Genomic DNA, 20,101 nt, shown 5'->3' with positions numbered 1-20,101 from the left:
TGACTGAATTTAAGGCGCCAAAACAGCATGATCATTAATTTTACGTAAGAGGGAACTGGCAAAAGGCAATAAGCAGGAAGGAAAAAACTCATTGACACTCCAGTTCTTAAAGAAAAGAAGCTGAGAGATTTATCCAAAACTGCAAGATAAGATAAGAGCTGAGGTCATAGGAAGGGGACGTACACGAGCAGGCAGGGAGTTCCAGAATTTTACGATATACTTCACAACAAGACGGCTGTTGACGGATACCAAAGTCTCATTAAGTAGTTAGAGCGCTGTAAGGGGCGTTATCGGGACCATTAACCTCTGCCGGGTCAAGGTTAGGGAGGGCTAGGAAAACATCATTAGAACCTTGACAACAGGTGGAATGACTGAGTTAAAGGACGGAGATGCGGGAGGAAAGGGAAGGCCAGAACTTTGCCTTTTGTCAGTCAACACGATGATAGGTGTTTGACCATACTCTGAAACACTTCTTTACCGAATCTTCATTATTTCAAAGGGTTTGTTTGAAGTTACACGGGTTTTTGACTGTTTTAGCTATGGTTTCTGAACACAATTTCTACGTATTGACTCTAGATATACATCTCTGAAGTCTTTGGTAATAGTCTGTATAAGTAGGTATTCCTTCTGGCTAGTTCACAAAAAGTTACACGAGGAAAGATTGAGGTTTCAACATTTTTTTTTTCTAATTTTTTTTTTAAAGACATTTTGATGAATCATAGAAGAGCTGGCACGAATCCGAACATATATGTAAATACTACGAGTCTTGGGAGACACACCCATATAATAATTCAGACAATATTCTGGAATACTTTTACACGGCACCACCACAACATTCAAAACACTTTAGTTGAAGTGACACGGATATTCAATCATCTTTTTACGGCTCTAGTGACGGATTAACATGATTTCTATATAATAAACAGGAGAAGCACTCTTAAGAACCCGTCTAATGATTTTTCTGACGCATGAAAATAGTTGTGGTGAGGGAACAAAGCGCCTCAGAGTACGAGTCTTTGTGTGCGGCGCCTCCTTATCTCGCCTACCACACAAAACACTTTATCTGAACCGCAGGATTTACAGTTTTACGCTTACTGTGCGGGATTTACACTTCCGCACCAAGGTTTGTCGATTTGGTTTTACTCAGAGCTCAGTTTAATGGTTTCCTGACACGACACCATCAGTTAGTCAGCGGGAAACTCAGAATATCATGCCATTCCACTTTGCTGAGGTCGCTCGCGTGTCACACAATAAGCGTCAAAACAGTACAAAAATGAGCCAGTTTCCTGTATTTCTATTTATTATTTCTCTATTTTTTCATGTTTTGGCGGGAGTTCAATGGTTAGGATTGATGTGTGTGTGTGTGTGTGTGTGTGTGTGTGTGTGTGTGTGTGTGTGTGTGTGTGTGTGTGTGTGTGTGTGTGTGTGTGTGTGTGTGAGTGTTTTCACGTGGTAAGTTTTGAAATAGTGAAAGCTGCGACAGGCGACGAATATTATGAGTTTGGAATGTAAGGTTGTTGAGTATTGGCACTACTGTTCAGTGTACTGTACATGACGCTCCTTGGCAATACTGACGCACTCATGTTACTACTGCTACCACTATAACTACCACTACCACAACTACTACTACTACTATCACCACCATCACTATTACTACTACTAATACTATCACCACCACCAACTACCACCACCACCACCACCACCACCACCACCACCACCATCACTACTACTGCTACTACTACTACTACTACTCATGGTTTTATGGAGTTGAACTGTAATTTCACGTAAAATAAATAAATAAAGAAAGAAATATATGAGGGAGGGATAATAAAAAAAGATAACGTATTGTTTTAATGAGAGAGAGAGAGAGAGAGAGAGAGAGAGAGAGAGAGAGAGAGAGAGAGAGAGAGAGAGAGAGAGAGAGAGGTCATTTAGAACACTGCGCCCAGATTATCGTACCATTCTTAATGACACCAACTTTCCTCATCACCACTAACTTCCATCTTCATCTTGGAGGAAAATTTTGCCTTTCTCCCTCCCTCTCTGTTTCCCTCTCCCTGCTGCGTCTCTCCTTCCCTCCTTCAACCCTTCTGTTCCTCCTGTTTCTTACCTTTAGTCTTCTCCATCTCTCCTTTTCCTTCTTCTCTTCTATCTTTCCTTGTTTAGCCTCTTATCTCTCCTTGTCCCTTTCCCCTTTCCTTTTTTAGCTTCTATTTCTCCATTTCCTTCTCTATCTTTCCTTTTTTAAGCCTTCATCTGTATTCTTCCTTTTCTTTAATCTTCTCCGTCTATCCTCCTCTTTCTCTTCCTTTTCTTTAATCTTCTCCGTCTATCCTCCTCCTTCTCCTCCTTTTTCCAGTCCTATCTCATATTCAGCAATGCGATTAATGCCTCTTCACCTCATTTACGCCCATTGTAACCCGTAATAGCCGCTGACGTCACTGAAACAAATGCTATCGCTGAGGTATGAACGTTCAGGCGCTTATATTAACACCTCAGAGGCAGCGGCACTCGATTCTCACCCTTACTTGCTGGTGATGAAAGGCCGCCATTACCATGGACCAGGGTCTCTTGGGGCTAGGCAGGCAAGGGGCTTAGTTATTGTGGAATGGTCTTCTTCGTCAGTTGACTTTCCCGCCGAGAGAAGGATGATGTCCCTTGAACTGCGCTTTCTCTCTCTCTCTCTCTCTCTCTCTCTCTCTCTCTCTCTCTCTCTCTCTCTCTCTCTCTCTCTCTGCTTTAATTTCTCCCCACTTCCTTCCCCTCCTCCTCCTCCTCCTCTCTCCTCTTATCCTAGTTTTTTATTTATTCTTAGTAACTCCATTCCTTTCATTCTCCCCCCTGACTCTCTCTCTCTCTCTCTCTCTCTCTCTCTCTCTCTCTCTCTCTCTCTCTCTCTCTCTCTCTCTCTCTCTCTCTCTCTCTCTCTCTCTCTCTCTCTCTCTCTCTCTCTCTCTCTCTCCATCTAAGTCTTCTTAATTTACATTCATTCATGTCTTTCCTTCATCTTCCATCCTTTATCTCTCCTTTCCTTCTTTCATCTCATCTCTATTCTCTCTTTATTCTCTCACTTCTCATTCCATCTTTACCACGCTCACCTTATATCCGCATGCCATTCCTCTTTTCCTCCTCTTCTTCCTCTTCCTCATCATCTCATACTCCCCAACTTTCTTTTTTTTCTCTTTCTCTTCTTTCATTCCTCGTCACTTCTTACTTTCTCTGTATACTTAATTTTCTAACTTTCTTACCGAGTATCTCCTTTTCTATCTTCCATTTTTTTTCTCTCTGCCTCTTGCTGTCTTCACTTCTTTCATATCTTTCATCCTTGTGTCAGGCTTCTATATTCTTAAACACACACACACACACACACACACACACACACACACACACACACACACACACACACACACACACACACACACACACACACACACTTTCTCACTCTCTCTCTCTCTCTCTCTCTCTCTCTCTCTCTCTCTCTCTCTCTCTCTCTCTCTCTCTCATCAAGATAATTTTCAAAGGTTACAGAAATCATTAGCTAGATTCTTAAGTGTGTTTTCCTTGCTGAAGGTGTAAAATCCTTGTTAAACTACTAGAATGACACCGATATGCATTAACACCAGTTGAAAAATGATCGAGATAGAGTTTCAAGCAAGAGTTCCAAAACGCTTTACTCTCTTAACACGATTCTTTTCAAAGCCCACAGAGATAACTAACCAGGTTCCCAGGAGTGCTTCTTCAGTTAGTGATATAGAAAACCTTGGTAATCTGTCACTGAAAACGCTAAAAAAACTACCCTAAGAAACCTGTGGAACTTGAACTAGAGAGGGTGAAACTTGAATTAGACAGTTGCTAGGTAGAAGTTTTAAGATATTGTCTCTGAAACGGTGAAAAATGTGAGGTGTTGTTTTAGTGCTCTCCTCCTCCTCCTCCTCCTCCTCCTCTTCCGTCACTCCTTCAAGCAAAGCAAGCCGTGCGAATTATTTAGCCGTAACACACGCCATCAAAGGCCTTGTGAGCTTCCTTTATTCTTGTCCTCTCTCTCTCTCTCTCTCTCTCTCTCTCTCTCTCTCTCTCTCTCTCTCTCTCTCTCTCTCTCTCTCTCTCTGACACACACACACTCCTCCCCTCCCCCTCCTCTCTCTCTCTCTCTCTCTCTCTCAGTAAGCCAGCCGACAAACTCCCATCATTAGGACTACACTACACTACACACACACACACACACACACACACACACACACACACACACACACACACACACACACACACACAATTTATTCACAAAAGGACCTGTTTGTAATGATTTCCAGGAAGTCAAGAGATGTGAGGAACGTGAAAAAAAATGTGAGTGAGTGTGTGTGTGTGTGTGTGTGTGTGTGTGTGTGTGTGTGTGTGTGTGTGTGTGTGTGTGTGTGTGTGTGTGTGTGTGTGTTATTCTTTTTAGTAAAGCTGAATGTTGGTTTCTGGGAAATATTGAACACTGAAATGCCGGAAAAACGCAGTAAATGGTTTTAAATGTTTGATTATGAGAGAGAGAGAGAGAGAGAGAGAGAGAGAGAGAGAGAGAGAGAGAGAGAGAGAGAGAGAGAGAGAGAGAGAGAGAGAGAGAGAGAGAGTACGACCGCAGGGCAAAACACACACACACACACACACACACACACACACACACACACACACACACACACACACACACACACACACACACACACACACACACACACACACACCTTATCAAGCACGAAAAGAATAAGTCAAACATGGATGTAATTTGAGAAGCTAAACAAAACTACTGAAAGAATAATAATAAATAAAAACACTGAATTTTGATGAGGAGAGAAAAACATATATTTGGCAACATTAACATACCCAAAAAATGAAAAGTTAATTATGAATGTGACAGAAACTTAGATAATATGTCAACAAATAAGCAAAAAAGTGACCATCAGAGAGAGAGAGAGAGAGAGAGAGAGAGAGAGAGAGAGAGAGAGAGAGAGAGAGAGAGAGAGATTGATGAAGGGAAAAACTAGAGGCAAGGAAAGGTTAAGGAAGAAGAGGAAACTTGAAGGAAGACGGAAGTGAAGGAAGAGAAAGAGAGAGTGACAGAGTTTCGTTTGTGAGAGGAAGAGGAGGAGGAAGAGAGGAAGAGGGAGAGGGGGAAGAGATGCACCTAAGGGCCTGTTTCCCTCCCTAGTCTCTTAAAAACACTTGTCTCCCTCTGCCTCTCCTCCTTCTCTCTCTCTCTCTCTCCCTATCCCTCTCCCTCTCTCTCTCTCTCTCTCTCTCTGTCTTTCTACTCCTGTGCACTTCTCTCTTGTCCTTTTCTCTCTATATATATTGGATGCCGGAATAGTTTGTGGGTCTCTCTCTCTCTCTCTCTCTCTCTCTCTCTCTCTCTCTCTCTCTCTCTCTCTCTCTCTCTCTCTCTCTCTCTCTCTCTCTCTTCAAATAACAGTGTCTCTCCATTTACTCTGCTTCCCCTTTCCTCCCCTCGGACGCCAAAAGCCATTCCTCAAACGCTGCCTTTATCCTCTCCTTCCCTCTTACTTCCTCCTCTCCCCTCTTCCCTCCTCCTGCCGTCTCTCCCATCCTCCCCTTAAGACGCCCTGCACCCCCCAAGACTCAGTAAATCCCCCCACCCCAACACACACTCGGGGAATACATAAACAACGATCCCACTCCTCCTCCTCCTCTTCCTCGTCCTCCTCCTTCTGCGTAAGTTTGCTATGGTCTCGTCAGAAGGTTTAGCAGGTATTGCGTCCACTCACTCACTCATTCTCTCACTCACTCACTTATTTTATTCTTAAATGATTCACACTTTAATAAATCTTTCTAGGTATTCAGACTCACTCACTCACTCACTCACTCGATGTATGCACTCACTCGCTCACACATTCACTCATATGTTCATTGATGTATTCACTCACTCTCTCTCTCTCTCTCTCTCTCTCTCTCTCTCTCTCTCTCTCTCTCTCTCTCTCTCTCTCTCTCATTCTTTCACTCATTCTGTTTTTAAATTTCTTTATGTATTTCTGATTCACTCATTCACTCACTCACTCACTCATGCTTCTTTTAAATTCTTCGATGTATTCATTCACTCACTCATTCACTCATGCTGCTCTTAAATTCCTTGATGTATTTCAGATTCACTTACTCACTCACTCATTCATTCACTCACGCTACTCTTGAATTCCTTGATGTATTCCAGATCTATTCACTCACTCACTCACTCACTCAAGCTACTTTTAAATTCCTAAATGCATTCACTCACTCACTCACTCATTCACTCACACTGCTCTTAAATCCCTCGATGTATTTCCAGATTTACTTACTCACTCACTCATTCATTCATTCACGCTACTTTTAAATTCCTTAATGTATTCCAGATTTATTCACTCACTCACTCACTCATTTCACTTATTCATTTACCCTGCTCTTAAATTCCTTGATGTATTCACTCGCTAACTCACGCACTCATTTACTCACTCTGCTCTTAAATTTCTCGATGTATTCACTCACTCACTCACTCACGCCGGTCTTAAGCGCCCTGACGTATCCTGACTGATTGCTTGATGGAAAGGCCGGATAGAAGAAGGAGAGGCCGCTGTCGCTGCCAAATGAGCCCCGTAAATCTCAACGCTGAAGGTGCGAGAAGTTTACTCATTATTCTTTTCCTGAGGGACAGACGGAGGGTGAAGTCTCTGGCTAACGATCGTGATGTTACTGTGAAGTTGCTGTACGCCGGAGTAACCAATAGCGTAACAAACATTACAAACAACACGGAACAGACGAGACGAAATGCTGGACCCGCGTCACTGCAGATAAGGCTAAATATAAATACGTCACACTCACTCACGGTTTACTCTTTCACTATTTTCAAAGGCCACAGAGAAGCTCAGCCTGGTTCTCAAGAGTGTTTCGCTCGTATTCAGAAACGCCTTGCTCTCTCAACACAATTTTCTAAGGCCTCATAGATAACTAAGTTATCAAGACAGTTTCTCCTTTTAATTTACTTGCCAATCTTGCCAATCCATCACCAGAACCATAAATATACCCTTAAAAACACGAAGATCTTCAAGTAGAACCTCTGGAAAGACGATGGTGAGAGAGCAAAACGTTTCAGAATACGGACTTTTCTCCTGTTAACCTCTTCAGTACTGGGACGCATTTTTACCATGAGCTTTGTGTATGATTAGTCGATTTTACTTACATTAGTGTGTGGAAGTCAGAAAATTGATGGCCAGAGTCTTCACTATTTCATTCCCCTTTATAAGTTTCTCCGGCTGAATAAAATGACCAAATAGTAAAGCAAAAATGAATATGAAAACGTGTCATGGTACTGAGGAGGTTAACAATGTAGAAATCTTGCTAATTTGTCACCAGAATAGAAAAAAAAAACTCTTTAGAAACCAGCGTCACTTCATGTACAGTAAAGTCTTTCAAAAGTAGTCAAGAGGGTGGCGGTTTCGACTGTCTTCCTCTGTTTTATTCCATAGTTTCGCGGGAAAATTAAATGAATAAAAGTGCTCCGGGATGTAAACAAGGAAAGCCGCTTCTCAGTTCACGCCACGATGATTCCTTTCAATGGAAGGGTAAGGGCGGGACGGGGCGGGGCGGGGTAGATCAGAGGGGGCTGCGTTGGGCTGGTCTGGGCGGGACGTTGGGGTTCGGAGCTTGGCGGGGATGGGGGTGTACTAGGCTGGGCTGGGCTGGGCGGGGCTGGGCGGGGTATAGGCAGGTCTAGATAGGTGGGGAGAGTGGGTAGGGAGTGGGGAAAAAATGATGAAGGGAGGAAGGGTGGGACAGAGGAAAGACGAATGAAAGAAAAAGAGTGAAGGTGGTCCACTGGAAGATTGGAAGACATATCTCTCTCTCTCTCTCTCTCTCTCTCTCTCTCTCTCTCTGGTAATAGTATAAATCCCACAGATGAAGATGATATATTGCTCCTCTTTCCTCGCTTTCTGTCCCCGCAACTCCTCCTCTTCCTCCTCCTCTTCTACCTCCTCGTCTCCTTCTTCTGGTCCTTCATCGCCATAAATGACCTGTGATTTTAGGTGAAGGTGAAGGCAAAGACACTGCTGAAGGACAGACCAAAAGAGCCGCTCTAGGAAATAAAGAAGTAAAAATTGAGAGAAAAAGATATAAAAATGCAGAACCAGAGGAAGACGAAGATAAAAGCACGAAGATTACTGGAAAAAGGAAAAAAGGAAAGGAAAAATAAGAGTAATAAAAAGAGGAATGGGATATGACAATGACACCGACAGAGAGAAAGAGAAAAAGAAAGAGAAAAGTTTTGGGAAGAAGAAAAAGGAGGAAATAGAGAAGGAGGTGATAAAAAGAGAATTATGAAAAAGACATGATAACCGCTGCAAAGTAAAGAGATGGAGAAAGAAAGGAGAGTGAGAAAAACACATAAAATAAGAATGAAAAGGATAAAGAGAAAGACGGACAATAAAAAAGAGTAAAACCACAATGAAACCAAAGAAAAATAGAATAACAAATAGAACACAGTGAAAGAGAACAAAGAGAAGAACACAAAGAAAAGAAATAAAAAAACAAAAAGAGAGAGAGAGAGAGAGAGAGAGAGAGAGAGAGAGAGAGAGAGAGAGAGAGAGAGAGAGAGAGAGAGAGAGAGAGAGAGAGAGAGAGAGAGAGAGAATAGACGCGACTGAATAAGAAACAGAAGAGAATAAAGAGGAAGATGGAAAAGTAAAAAGAAAAATGCCATATTACCGATGATATCAAAACTTTTCCCCTTAACACGCTATGGAGCGGACAGCGGCGCCACAACACCCCCTCCCAATTCCTTCCTCCCCTCTATCCCTCTTAACACAAGTCACCATCTCCTTCCCCAACTCCCCACTCCCCTGCCCTCTATTCCTCACAGCCTCCCCTCCCCTTCATCCCCTCAATCCCTGGCTAGAGAGGGGAGAGAGGCGCTAACAGAGAGTAGTGAGTGAGTAGAGTAGTGTTGGCATTCTCTCTCTCTCTCTCTCTCTCTCTCTCTTTTCTTTCTTTCTTTCTTTCTTTCTTTCTTTCTTTCTTTCTTTCTTTCTTTCTTTCTTTCTCTCTCTCTCTCTCTCTCTCTCTCTCTCTCTCTCTCTCTCTCTCTCTGGTATGTAAAATAGGGTGTATATACCATATAAATGCAAGAGTAATGATACTGTTTGTCTACGTAACTGCCTTATGTTTGCTCTCTCTCTCTCTCTCTCTCTCTCTCTTTTCTTTTTTTTATTTATACCATGTAGGCTTTTCACGGGAATTTTTGGGCTAAAGGGGATACTATTTAGGGTACCTCCTATCTCAAAGCCCACCTGCTAGGAAACCGTTGCCCCGAGTGAGGAAGACCAACCTACACTCGGACCGTGGACAGTATTCGAACCCGTGCGCCTGGAGACCCCTCGGACCCCAAAGCACGCATGGTTCCACTGTACTCTCTCTCTCTCTCTCTCTCTCTCTCTCTCTCTGCTTTTGAACCTCTACTGGGGAACTAAAATTTGGGTCTTTTTTTTTACCAAGCATTTACAAAGTGTCTTCACAAGGCGGCGGTGCTCTCTGCCTGTTCAGCGTGTGGAGCTCACTCACCCGCCCTTCACTCTGCTCTGTTAATTTTTTTGGGTTTACCTTGAGTACCAGTGTATGTGTGTGTGTGTGTGTGTGTGTGTTTCACTGTTTGATCTGCTGCAGTCTCTGACGAGACAGCCAGACGTTACCCTACGGAACGAGCTCAGAGCTCATTATTTCCGATCTTCGGATAGGTCTGAGACCAGGCACACACCACACACCGGGACAACAAGGTCACAACTCCTCGATTTACATCCCGTACCTACTCACTGCTAGGTGAACAGGGGCTACACGTGAAAGGAGACACACCCAAATATCTCCACCCGGCCGGGGAATCGAACCCCGGTCCTCTGGCTTGTGAAGCCAGCGCTCTAACCACTGAGCTACCGGGCGTGTGTGTGTGTGTGTGTGTGTGTGTGTGTGTATTCAACGGCATCTTTTTTTTCCTTTTACATCCTGTACCATAATGTAATCTACGTGTGTGTGTGTGTGTGTGTGTGTGCCCATCCCACCTCCTTCCGCATACACCAGTGCAATCTACGACCATCGACTTTTCTCCCCTTCCTGCTTCCCCACCCTCCCTCCTCCTCCACCACCACCACCACCACCACCACCACCACCACCACGACCACTACCACACGGGCGGTCGATCCAAGGAATCTGTTGCGTAACTCTGCGACTCAAGGTGAAAATTAACACTGCAAAAAGGATTACGTCATGACTGGGATATAACGCGCTTAATTAGTCTTCCTGCCAGCGTCACGGGGGTTAGCACCGTGGCAGGAGGGATATAACGCATTTAGACCCATATTCTGAGAAACTTCGGCGCCTCATAGCACCTTCACTATTTTCAAGGGGCTCTAGTTGAAGTGACACGCATTTAGGCCCATATTCTGAAACACTTTCGCGCCTCACAGCACTTTCATCATTTTCAAAGGGCTCTAGTTGAAGTAACACGAATTTCTAAGGATGTTTCTGTAGTTCTAGTGACATGTTAACAAGTTTTCTACATTATCTATAGGACAAATACTCTTTAGAACTCGGCTAATCGTCTCTGTGGTCTTTGAAAATGGTCATGGTGTGAGAGAGGGAAGCGTTTCTGAATATGGCGCTTAGAACCCAATTACTCACTAAACAGCAGCGGAAACTGCAAATTCACCGGTGCTAAATTCGTGAGGGAAAGTGACATTGATTTCCCAAGACGGTAACGTGTGATTTCCGAAGTGTTAATGAATGAAACGAAGACTTAATTTTGGCGCTCAAAGGAAAAGGAGTCCGCGATAAAGTTAGACGAGTTCATTAGGGCTTTCTTATTCAACTAATTAAAGGCGACAGGAGACATTATTAATTCTAACAACTGCCTCGCGTCACTTGGCTAATTTCTTTCTTGTTAGTGTCACTCTGTTTCCTTTTTTTCTCTCTTTTTTTTTTCTTTATTGGTGTCGCCTTTTCCATGTTTCTTTTCCCCCGTGTTCGCTCGTCTCCTGTCAGGCCAAATCTTAATCTTAACAAGTTGCCGTCCTCTCGCCTCTCCTCCATGCATATATAAAGCTGGTTTCCCCTTCTCTCGTGTTTCTTATGCATTTTCAGTCTTTTCTTTTCGTCCTCGTTGAGTCTGTTCTTTCTCTTTCTTGTCATTCTCCTTTCTTCCTTATCTCCGTCTCCATTTTTTTCTTCAACGTGTCCTTTCCTTTATCTCTCTCTCTATCTTCATTTTCTCTCTTTCTTTTCTTTCCTCCGGCCTTTCCTTCCATTAGGCATCTTCCTTCTCTGCCACCCTCCAGCTCTTACTTTGCATATTATCTCGCCTTCTTTTCCGCTGCCTCTCGCTCTCTCTTCCTCTCCTTCGCTTATCTCCCTTCCACTCTTTTCCTTTCTGGACGCGGCCGAACAACTACCTTTATTCCCTTATTTGCCTTGTAGTCTTTAGCCTCTCCCTTTTGTGTAAAAATAACACTCTCCCCACTTCCCACTCTCCCATCCTCTTCGCTTTCGACCATCCTCTCTTTCTAACCTTCCTTCCTCCTCGCCACTCTCTCTCTCTCTCTCTCTCTCTCTCTCTCTCTCTCTCTCTCTCTCTCTCTCTCTCTCTCTGTTCTAACTTCCCATCTCTCTCACTGATTTTGTTACCATCCTTTCTTTCCACTTCAGTGCCTCTGTACTTTCGTGGTCTCTCAATTTCTCCCTCTTTAGTACTTCCCTTCTCTCCATTCCCTTTTCCGTAGCTTGTCTTCTTATCCTTTCTCTTCTTATCCATTCATCATACCTTTTTTCCTTTGCTGGCCTCTACACTCCAGTCTCTCTACTACCCCCTCTCTTTTTCTCTCTCCCTCTATACATTTTTTCTCTCTTTCTACTTATTCTATCTTCTCCCTAAGTTACTAATGTTGTTGGCAAACTCTCACCATTTCGACACATCCATCTTTCTCTACCCTCTTCATAACTTGTCCACTCTACCTATTCTACCTTCCATTTCCGCTACTGGTCTTGGCGCCAAACTCTCACAGCTCCAACCCATCCATCCTTCTTTAACTAGTTCACTTCAGCCTTTCCTGACCTGACCTGACCTCATTCAAGTTTCTGTTGGAGACCTGTATTCTGAAACACTTTGCTCTCTCTCACCATCACTGCTTTCCAAAGGTTTCAGTTGAAGATACTCATGTTTTTTAAGAGTGTTTTTATAGTTCCGGTGATAGACTAAGACTGGCAAGATTTCTAGTTTATTAAAAGGAGAAACTGTCTTGAAAACCCGGGTAGTTGTCTCTGTGGCATTGGAAAACTAGCAGTGAGAGGGAAAAGCGTTTATAAAAAAAAGTGGGGTTGGAGTTTTGTCCAGTCCTTGCTCTCTCACTATCACTGCTTTTCAAAGGTTCCAGTTGAAGATATTCGTGTTTTTAAGTGTTTTTTTTTATGGTTCTGGTGATAGATTGGCAAGATTTCTAGTTTAATAAAGGGAGAAACTGTCTTGAAAACCCGATACTTGTCTCTGTGGCCTTGGAAAACTGTCGTAGTGAGAGGGGAAGGCGTTTCAGAATACGGACGCTAGTCTTGTCTAGTCCGTCACCTCCAACTCCCTCCGCTCTTCCGCTCCTCTGCCCCACTCACCTCTCGTTGGTTACGTCCATGTCAGAGCCGATTTGCCATCTGCAGTACTTCTCGTGGCCCACGAAGAGGATCAGGTTGTACACGTAGGAGAACATGTACAGCGACACGATCACCGTCAGGAACATAGTCATCCAGGAGCCCTGCCACGGGGGAAAGAGACGTGTGTTAATGGTGGTGGTGGTGGTGGTGGTGGTGGTGGTGGTGGTGGTGGTGGTGGTGGTGGTGGTGGTGGTGGTGGTGGTGGTGGTGGTGTGTGTGTGTGTGTGTGTGTGTGTGTGTGTGTGTGTGTGTGTGTGTGTGTGTTTACGCTATGGCGCAGGCAATTTTATTTATAGTGGTACCATATTAGGGCCCTTATCAGCACCCAAGCGCATTTTTTTTTCTTTTTTTCAATACCATACTATACTTTGGTGAAACCACCTACATTCTGGGTATCATGGCGACATGTAGGTAACTTTAACCCACTCGACAAAATGGAAAAATAGCTTCAAAGTGGTACGTGATGGGATTTGAACCCTACGCATGGACGTCTGCCCGATCCCACGCTCACCACCTTATCAACTACGCTACCGCCTCTCTATTGTGTGTGTGTGTGTGTGTGTGTGTGTGTGTGTGTGTGTGTGTGTGTGTGTGTGTGTGTGTGTGTGTGTGTGTGTGTGTGTGTGTGTGTGTGTGTGTGTGTGTTCTCTCTCTCTCTCTCTCTCTCTCTCTCTCTCTCTCTCTCTGTCTTGATGAGGGCTAAAATGCATGAGATATTAGTGCCATTGAATTAATCACCGTAATGAATAATAATTACACACACTTGTTGCTACAGCCATGTAAATAATGAATGGGCGTGCCGGAATGGAGACACACTTCCACTACCACTGCTCACGTTCACTAATACTACTGCTGCCTGTTACTGCTACTACTACTACTATTACTACTACTACTACTATTACTACTACTACCACTATTACTATTTTTACTATTACTACTACTACTGCTACTACTACTATTACTACTACTGCTACTACTAATACTACTACTAATACTTACTACCATTATCTCTTCTTAACATAAACCACTTCCATCGTCACAGAGAGAGAGAGAGAGAGAGAGAGAGAGAGAGAGAGAGAGAGAGAGAGAGAGAGAGAGAGAAGCTGAATTTTTTTTGTGTATACTACACATTCACACGAAAAAAAAAGGAAAAGAAAATAATAAGAAGGAATTAAACCAACCTTACCACACACACACACACACACACACACACACACACACACACACACACACACACACACACACACACACACACACACACACACACACACACACACGGGCAATAGCAATCTTACCCCTTCTCACCTGCAGATCCAACTTACTCTCACCTTAATTCTCTCTAATTCTTACCTGCTCGTCTCGGAACATCTTGAGTCGTAGAATTTTCTTGAAAATCAGTCCGTGGATCAGCACTTTCCCCACCAACATCCCGCAGAGTATTGCTATCAGCCACATGATGACCTGTTGAGAGAAGTGGCGGTGACTGAAGACACTTGCGAGAGAGAGGAAAGAGATTTAACTCCTACAGTACCAGGCCGCCTTTCTATATTAATTCTGCATACTATTTGGCGACTTTATACGGCTTCAGCAACTTAAGTGGAGGATTAAAATGGTGAAGACTGTGGCCATTAATCTTCTGCCCTCCATAGACCCTTCCTAATGTAAAAAAAAAAAAAAAAGGTCTAATCGCACACAAATCTCAAGGTAAAAAATGCGGCCCAGTACTGAAGGGGTTACGCGAACAAGGGTAGGGATGACACGGTTAGCGAGGAGAGCATCAGGAAAGGAGCGAGCGTAAAATAAAATTAAAAAGTGAGGAAAAGAGATTTACGGGAACAAGGAAGGATATAAGGAGAGGGAAAATGTTGAAAATGAAACGATGTGGGGGAGGAAGTATCAGGAAAGGAGTGAGTGTAAAGAAAGGGTTGAAAAGAGAAAAAAGATAGATAGACAGACAGATATATATATATATATATATATATATATATATATATATATATATATATATAGAGAGAGAGAGAGAGAGAGAGAGAGAGAGAGAGAGAGAGAGAGAGAGAGAGAGAGAGAGAGAGAGAGAGAGAGGAGGAGGAGGAGGAGGAGGAGGAGGAGGAGGAGGAGGAGGAGGAGGAGGAGGAGGAGGAGGAGGAGAGGAGGAGGAGGAGGAGGAGGAGGAGGAGGAGGAGGAGGAGGAGGAGGAGGAGGAGGAGGAGGAGGAGGAGGAGGAGGAGGCGGAGGAGGAGGAGGAGGAGGAGGAGGAGGAGGAAGAAGAAGAAGAAGGAGAAGAAGAAGAAGAAGAAGAAGAAGAAGAAGAAGAAAGAAGAGAGAAGAAGAAGAGGAGAGAGAAGAAGAGAAGAAGAGAAGAAGGAGAGAAGAGAGGAGGAGAAGAAGAGGAGGAGGAACAAAGAGAAGAGGAGAGAAGGAGAAGAAGAAGAAAACAAGAAGAAGAAGAAGAAGAAGAAGAAGAAGAAGAAGAAGAAGAAGAAGAAGAAGAAGAAGAAGAAGAAGAAGAAGAAGAAGAAGAAGAAGAAGAAGAAGAAGAAGAAGAAGAAGAAGAAGAAGAAGAAGAAGAAGAAGAAGAAGAAGAAGAAGAAGAAGAAGAAGAAGAAGAAGAAGAAGAAGAAGAAGAAGAAGAAGAAGAAGAAGAAGAAGAAGAAGAAGAAGAAGAAGAAGAAGAAGAAGAAGAAGAAGAAGAAGAAGAAGAAGAAGAAGAAGAAGAAGAAGAAGAAGAAGAAGAAGAAGAAGAAGAAGAAGAAGAAGAAGAAGAAGAAGAAGAAGAAGAAGAAGAAGAAGAAGAAGAAGAAGAAGAAGAAGAAGAAGAAGAAGAAGAAGAAGAAGAAGAAGAGGAGGAGGAGGAGGAGGAGGAGGAGGAGGAGGAGGAGGAGGAGGAGGAGGAGGAGGAGGAGGAGAAGGAGAAGGAGAAGGAGAAGGAGAAGGAGGAGAAGGAGAAGGAGAAGGAGAAGGAGAAGGAGAAGGAGGAGGAGGAGGAGGAGGCGAAGGGGGAGGAGAAGGAGGAGGAAAATGAAGAAGAGGACTTACCTTGATCATCCTCCAAAACCACTCGTCTGGATATTTGGTCGACACGAAGCTGAACACGTTGCCGACCACAGGAATGTTTGATTCTGGAAGGATAAAAGTGAATATGTTAATGATTGCGAGGCAAAGTACCACCACCACCACCACCTCCTAACACATACAGAAAGCCTTTTAAAGAATACGAAAAATCTTAAACTCTTCATTCACGCATGCAATTTTTAGGGAAACTTTCACTTCTGCTTTTTTCCTTCCAGCTCAGGATCTTAAAAATGGTAAAAAAAAAAAAAAAAAAAAAAAAAAAAAATGGAAGTTGCTGAGATAACAGGGATGTTCTTTAGTGAGGTTAGAAAATTGATATACACGGAGAATGGGTGGAGATATAAGGATGTTTTTAGTGGGTTAGGGAAATTGATGAACACAGATATTACGTGGAGGTATAGGGATGTTCTTTAGTGGATTAGAGAAATTGATGAACCCGGAAAAGAGGTGGATGTGTGAGTTAGGTAAGCATGTTTCGTATAGTGTCAACCACGTGTAGGCATGGCGGGTTCTTGCAGCTTCCCTTGTTTTATGATCTCATGTACTACATTCTGTCAAGTCTAAAGTGCCTCCTGGGTCTCGGTCTGAATGGTGTCCTAGGTTGCGGTTGTCAGATCTTGCGGAAAACTGTGAGCTATCCTTGTAATAAGTGCGTTGATCAACAGAAAACAAGTATTATTCACATCAGTTACGTTATCAATAAGCTGAAATACGTCTTAAATCCAGGAACCATTTTAGAGTAGACGGACTACAATATTGGTTTTGGTCTAAGGCAGTGGTTCCCAACCTAGGGGTAAATTACCCCAGTGGGGTAATGACCCCATATTTTTGGGGTAATGGATGTTTGGCATGGGATGAGGCAATCAGTTTACATTTTCATATAATTTCAATGAAGATTTCTATTATTTTTTTCTGCTTTCTATGTATGAACTAAAATTACTTCTTTTCGTATTATAGATTTGCATTATTGTGTTGCATAGTTTCTATTTTGTCTGCTTTTGAAGTATGAAATACAGTTACTTTTTTTCCTATATTACGAGTATTTGTTCATTGGGGTAATGGATGATTGTGAAATTGTATTTTTGGGTAATCGCTGCGAAAAGGTTGGGAAACACTGGTCTAAGGTAACAGACACAACAGTCACGCCTCCACTGTGAGCGAGGGTGAGGGTGAGAGTTTCAGGTTCACGCCACTCGACAACACTACAGATTCTATTAACCATGGCCTAGTTACACTCACCCAAAAGATTCATCTCATCACGGAAAGGGAGAAAAAAAATCCATTCCAATCTTCCCTGGCGCCGAGAAAATTAATGTGTGGCCTCCCGCCTTCATATATAGCCGCTAATATTTTGTTTTGTGTTTTGTGCCACGTAATTAATTTTATGCCACGCCGCACTCCGTGAAAACCCTTGCCTAGCCACCCTCCGGCAGCCTGGAATACCCTGTTACTGCCCCGGGGAGGAGAAGGGAGACGTGACCCATGTGCACTCCCCTCGTGTTCTCTGCCGCAGTGATTCTCGGCCTTTTATAAATCCACGCACTGCTCCGGAAGCTTTTGGCAAGTTCATGTATGCAAGTGCTTAGGACAACTAACTGGAATACGTATAAATAAATGAATAAATAAATAAATGAATAAATAAATAAACAAATAAATAAATAAATGAATAATACCTTGATATTTCACGTTTTCTAAGTAAAAACATTAGGTTTATTTTAATCCCTTGAGTACCATGACGTGTTTCCATATTAATTTTCATAACTATTTGGTAACTTTATACAGCTTCAGAAACTTATTGGGGGATTCAAATAGTGAAGGCTGTGGCCATTAATCTTCTGATCCCCTCCATAGACCCTTCCTAATGTCAATACAATAGTCTAATCGTACACAAACTAAAGGTAAAAATGTGTCCCAGTATTGAAGCGGTTAAAATGTAAAGAAAAAGATTGGGCTGGTTTGCCTTTCCTCATCAAACTCAAGGTGAAAATATGTCTCACTATTGAAAAATGTAAAACATGAAATTTATAGTACTGAAGAGGTTAAAACATGACCTTTACCTATACATATCCCTATTATTTCCATTGCACTTGAGGAATTGATGGAGCATGCACCCAAGCTAACTATCAATGCTCTACGGGACACTGGCGGGCCTTGAAGGAAGCGGCCTGCCACGGGGATTAATTCATATGGAGAATTAAAATGCGTTAATGAAAGTGCTGTGGTCTTTGAAAATGGAGAGGTTAATTTGCCAGAGAACGTGAGAGAGATGTTTTTTTCTTGGGTTCTTGATAATATTGGGAAGCTAATTTTATCAAAGAATCTAAGACGCGTTAGTCCTTAAACATAGAATAAAGAACGTGAAAGCGAAAGAAATGGCTTAAATAAATAGATCAATAAATTTACCAACGAGCGAGGGGTCTCTATCAACTGGTACTCTATACACCATAAGAACTCCGGTAATGTGCCACAGGACCTTTTTATGCATCCATACTGAGAGTTTATCGCCAGAGTAACCACCACCACCGCCACTACCACCACCACCACCCTGACCATACACCCCAACCTATGCCTGCCTCTTATGTCCTTACTCAGCTACTCACTCCAAATTATATCATTCTATCCTCTCCTTTGCACACAGATCATTATCCCCACACCATGATCGCCCTTCCCTTCTCCAGCCACTGCCAGCCATGTCAACCACCCACACCCATGCACTCCCCGCCTCTCCTTGCCTAGTATGGCTTCTTAACTTAATGCAATTGTGCAGAGGCACGTTTGTGGTTTATATAATGCTGACAGCCAATATCATACGGAGTGGTCGAGGGGTTAGTTATAGTTTCAATGGCTTTCATCTTATTCCTGGACAAATTAACAATACAGTTGCTTTATAAATGTTACTTGCAAGGCATTTCTCTAATTTTGGATCAATCTTTTGGTACTTTTCTTTGGTGACTGATTGGTAAGTTTGTCTTTTTATACATGAGTTTTAGTTTCTCATGAACAGCGCCCGTCTTGTATAAATGACAGAAAAGAAGAGCCAATGTACTGTATCACTGCTAAGAATACAAAGAGAAGAAAGATGAAAGGGTGAATGTAATGGTAGGTTTGCCTTTTCTATACATGATTTTCAGTTGCCCATGAACAGTTCCCGTCTTATATAAACCAAAAAAACTGAAAGACCAAATTTACTGTATCACTCTGCTAAAAATACAAAGGTTTGGCTTTTTTATACATGAATTTAGTTGCCCATGGACAGTGCCCTTCTTAAACAAAAAGACAGAAGGAAACAACCAATGTACTGTATCACTCTACTAAGAACACAAAGGGAGGAAAGACTAAAGAGGCGAGTGTAGCGGTTAGCTCCTACATCTCTCCTCGCTGACTTAACCCCTTCAGTACCAAGACGCGTTTCCATATTCATTCTGCTTACTATTTGGTGATTTTATACAACTTCAGAAACTCATGTGGGGATTAAAGTAGTGAAGACTGGCCATTAATCTTCTGACCTTCAAAGACAATAATGTAAATAAAATGGTCTAATCGTACACAAATCTCAAGGTAAAAATGTGTCGTAGTATTGAAGAAGATAACTGTTGCTTGTACTATTTACTTTAGAACACAGAGAGAAGAACTATGAAGGAATGAATGTAAACAGTTTAACTCCATCTCTCTTGCCTGACTCACCACGTTTCTTGTACCTTTCTATAACTGTCCTGGGAAATAAACTCCTCTTGTCCTTTTTCGACATTTTCCATCTTTTAAGACTCTTGGCGGATCTAAACCCTTGGGCAATCTTCTTAAGACTGAAAACAATCCACGGCACGAAAACAATTAAGGCTTTAAATAAATACCAAGGAAGGAGAAAAAGAGAAAAAGGTGATGACGACAAGGAGGAGGAGGAGGAGGAGGAGGAGGAGGAGGAGGAGGAGGAGGAGGAGGGGAGGAGGAGGAGGAGGAGGAGGAGGAGGAGAGAACTGACTGTCTTGTTCATTGACGATTCTGCGTGACGCGCCTCCAGGGTTCAGCAGCGGCGTCTCCTTCATGTTAGATTCACGCCTGGATAGCAGGTTCGCCTCCTCCTCCTCCTCCTCCTCCTCCTCCTCCTCCTCGTCTTACCCTTCTTTAACACCTTTCTCATCCTTCCTCCTCCTCCTCCCCATCCTCCTCTGCTTATTCCTCGCTTTTCACACCTTTCTTATCTTTCCTCTACGCTCTTTTCTTCTATTCATTTTCGTCTTTTTCCTCCTCCTCTTACTGCTTTCCCTTCACACCTCTCTCGTCTTTCCACAACGCCCTTTCTTCAGACTCATTTTTGCATTTCCTT

General features: G+C 42.9%; 1 protein-coding gene across 3 annotated transcripts in view; it reads right to left on the bottom strand.

Moving 5' to 3' along the window:
• The window catches only part of LOC123508996 (transmembrane protein 117-like), a 112,708-nt gene that overhangs the window by 25,069 nt on the left and 67,538 nt on the right, over positions 1 to 20,101 (bottom strand). For all 3 annotated transcript variants that reach the window (XR_006676080.1, XM_045263112.1, XM_045263113.1), the window contains exons 3-5: positions 15,742 to 15,824; positions 14,056 to 14,166; positions 12,667 to 12,806 (exon numbers count right to left, since the gene is read on the bottom strand). Coding sequence is in view for 2 of the 3 variants with exons in the window: in XM_045263112.1 (XP_045119047.1) it covers positions 12,667 to 12,806; positions 14,056 to 14,166; positions 15,742 to 15,824 (334 nt within the window). In the remaining variant the exon portion in view is untranslated. The remainder of the gene's footprint in view (positions 1 to 12,666; positions 12,807 to 14,055; positions 14,167 to 15,741; positions 15,825 to 20,101) is intronic.

Source organism: Portunus trituberculatus, chromosome 25 (assembly GCF_017591435.1).
Source record: "Portunus trituberculatus isolate SZX2019 chromosome 25, ASM1759143v1, whole genome shotgun sequence".
Taxonomy (NCBI): domain Eukaryota; kingdom Metazoa; phylum Arthropoda; class Malacostraca; order Decapoda; family Portunidae; genus Portunus; species Portunus trituberculatus.
Note: the sequence above shows the minus strand (reverse complement) of the source record. Positions and strands in the feature narration are given on the sequence as shown.